Raw genomic sequence first — 2,690 nt, forward strand, 5'->3', positions numbered from 1 at the left:
TTTTGTCCCCGGCCAGCACCCGCCAGCCGACAAGGCAGACCAAATCTGTAGGGAGAGAAGACCACTGTGCAGTCACGTCGTCCGAGCCGAGTGCAACAATGGCTGGAGGGGGGCGCTCTGCAGTTTTGGACGACGCCATGGATCGATATGTTTGGCGGCGATCAGCACAATATTCTTACCCCGTGGATTTTCTATTTATTTTTGGATTGGAGAACCAACATCGTGGAGTTAAAAAAGCCTGGACATGACAGAGTTGGGCCCGTTCCCTCAAATAAAAAAGACAGAGTTGGGCAAGGTCTGGCACCCGCCCCAGGCTTACTAATTAGTTTACTTTTGGAAGGTTAGTGCCCTGGCCCAGGCCCAGTTCACATCCAACCCCAGGCCTGTTAAATGGACGCCTAAGATTACTGCTTACTGCCTGGCCCAGTCGAGTTGGCAGGACAGCAACCAAACCAGGATTCAAAATGGATATACGAATTGGGAACACAAAAAAAAAATTGTTAACAGGCACAACAAAAAATTCCCAATCATAAACCATCACTTAATCTTCATAAATAGTGCGAGTACACATTGTTGCGCATTTATTTATAACACACAAAGTCTCAGCTCGTCCCCACTTGTTATTAATAGAAGATTTCCACGATACAACAACCACCGACATGCTACTGCCTTAAGCTCTGCAAAATATACTGCGCATACAGGTCCCTGCGATGAAAAAATAAAATAAAAGAAGCGTCAATGTAAACAAAAATACACCTTCACCGTCATCACATATGCGAAGAACGGAAAAATACATCTTGGCAGAGATCAACAAGAAACTGTACTTACATCGAATACTGAATGGCCTCGCGGGCAGTGGTTGCAGGTAAGAACGCATCGACAGCGACCTCCTTGTTCTCGTTCTTCTTGTCTACAAGTTACCGCTAAGGATGCGAACAAATGTACCTCTAAATTATATACAGTAGTATATAAGATACTCTGCTACTGCATGTAACAAGGAAAACAAATGAATCGGATTATGCAGGATACAGTCCTCAAAGAAGCGCTTGATCTCTTGGAGGCGGTGAGGAGACAGCTCACTGATGTCATTGTAGTGACGGTATTCAGGATCATCAGCACAGACTGCTATGATCTTGTCATCCTTTTCGCCCTGATGACAACCAACCAACATCCTCAGTAAAACAAGGTAAAGCTATTTTCGTTCATCTCCCATTAACGCGCAAAGAATGAACAAGGAATACCTGATCAATCATGGGCATAAGGCCAATTGCTCTAGCTCGGAGGAAAGAACCAGGAATAACAGGCTCCTGTGAGAGATAAAAAGAGTAACACAATGGTCACTACCCCCTCACTTCTGCATAATTTGTCTCAAGTCAAACCCATAATTTTTTACCATGATATTGTCAAGTTTATGAGTGCTTGACTTAAGACAAACTAGAGCAGCCTTATAAAATGAAAAGGAGATACACCTTTGTTCCTAAATGTAAGACGTTCTGGCAGTTCAATTTAAACTGCCAAAATGTCTTACATTTGGAAACAGAGGTGGTAGTAGATAATAACATAGTTTAATAATGCATGGAGTGCATGACCTACATGCTAAGACTAACCTGCATCAGGACCAACACATCCATTGGATCATTGTCTTCACAAAGTGTCCTCGGAATGAAACCATAGTTGTGAGGATATACAACTGATGAGTACAGAACTCTATCAACCTGTCATGTTGTATAACATAACAACAGAAGTACATTATGCTTTGACGAAAAATAGCAAAATAAGTCAACTCATGAGTACAGAACTAAATCAATTTAGCAAGCACAGCAATAGAGGTGCATTATGCTGGTGGATGCTTCTCAATTTATCATTCCTTACACAAGTACAATAAAAAAATATTAAAGCAATTCATTGTCATGAAATAGAAAGTGTTGATTCCCTTTGTACAATATTTTTTTATTGTCATGAAATAGAAAGTGTTGATTCCCTTTGTACAACAAAACACACCTTAATCAGTCCAGTTTTCTTGTCAAGCTCATATTTTACTTTGCTTCCCTTTGTGATCTCAACAACCTGCAGTAAGATATACATGTAAACAGTTAAGCTCATGAGTTCAAAGCACAGCCAGGACCAACTTTACATAAAGAGTCTAGCATCGTTAACAGAAAAACCAAAGACCACTCAATATACTTGTGTGTTACTGAGAAGCAATTTTTCTAAACAGTAGATTAAATTTTAAACGCATCTTAATGTTGCACAACTATCAACTGGTCAATAAAGTTAACATGTTTTGTTGAAAAATTGTAATTTGGGAAAAATGGTTAGATTAAAAGCGCCTCTCTTTCAATTTCAAGGCTAAAAACTAGTGCTACAATTCGTAAGTCACAAAAATAATAATATTAAGGGACAAAACTCCAGAGGTAACAAAAGGTCTAAAATCACAGTGACAATTTTACTTGTATCAAAATCATAGACCCAATTCAGCAAAAAGGAGATTTAAATAGTTACAGAATCAACAAATCAATATGTGCATGCAGCCAAAAGGCGTGCTGAAGGCAGTGATAGCAGGTTATTAACAGATAGTGCACAACTGCACATCCAATACTAATCATACTACCATCATTAGCCTCAACATTGACGATAAGCCAATTGAATTCAGTATAAGTATAAAACAGTGAGAACCGGTGGCTGAATTC

General features: G+C 39.6%; 1 protein-coding gene across 1 annotated transcript; it reads right to left on the minus strand.

Moving 5' to 3' along the window:
- Positions 1-520: 520 nt before the first annotated feature.
- LOC125540362 (soluble inorganic pyrophosphatase-like) lies at positions 521-2,185 on the minus strand. Its single transcript, XM_048703975.1, has 6 exons — positions 2,002-2,185; positions 1,608-1,715; positions 1,242-1,307; positions 1,030-1,150; positions 829-910; positions 521-705 (listed from the first exon to the last, which is right to left on the minus strand). The coding sequence occupies exons 1-6, from the start codon at positions 2,101-2,103 to the stop codon at positions 663-665; spliced, it is 522 nt and encodes a 173-aa protein (XP_048559932.1). The 5' UTR covers positions 2,104-2,185; the 3' UTR covers positions 521-662.
- Between the last annotated feature and the right edge of the window lie 505 nt (positions 2,186-2,690).

The sequence above is a fragment of the Triticum urartu genome, chromosome 2 (assembly GCF_003073215.2).
Source record: "Triticum urartu cultivar G1812 chromosome 2, Tu2.1, whole genome shotgun sequence".
Classification (NCBI taxonomy): domain Eukaryota; kingdom Viridiplantae; phylum Streptophyta; class Magnoliopsida; order Poales; family Poaceae; genus Triticum; species Triticum urartu.

What these genes read in the sequence shown, in the direction of transcription:
- LOC125540362 (XM_048703975.1), bottom strand. Translation starts at nt 2,103, where the DNA reads ATGAGCTTAACTGTTTACATGTATATCTTACTGCAGGTTGTTGAGATC. An exon ending in AGAAAACTGGACTGATTAAG is followed by an intron (nt 1,716 to 2,001) that starts GTGTGTTTTGTT and finishes ACAACATGACAG; the next exon opens with GTTGATAGAGTTCTGTACTC. An exon ending in CAAGCGCTTCTTTGAGGACT is followed by an intron (nt 911 to 1,029) that starts GTATCCTGCATA and finishes GGTAACTTGTAG; the next exon opens with ACAAGAAGAACGAGAACAAG.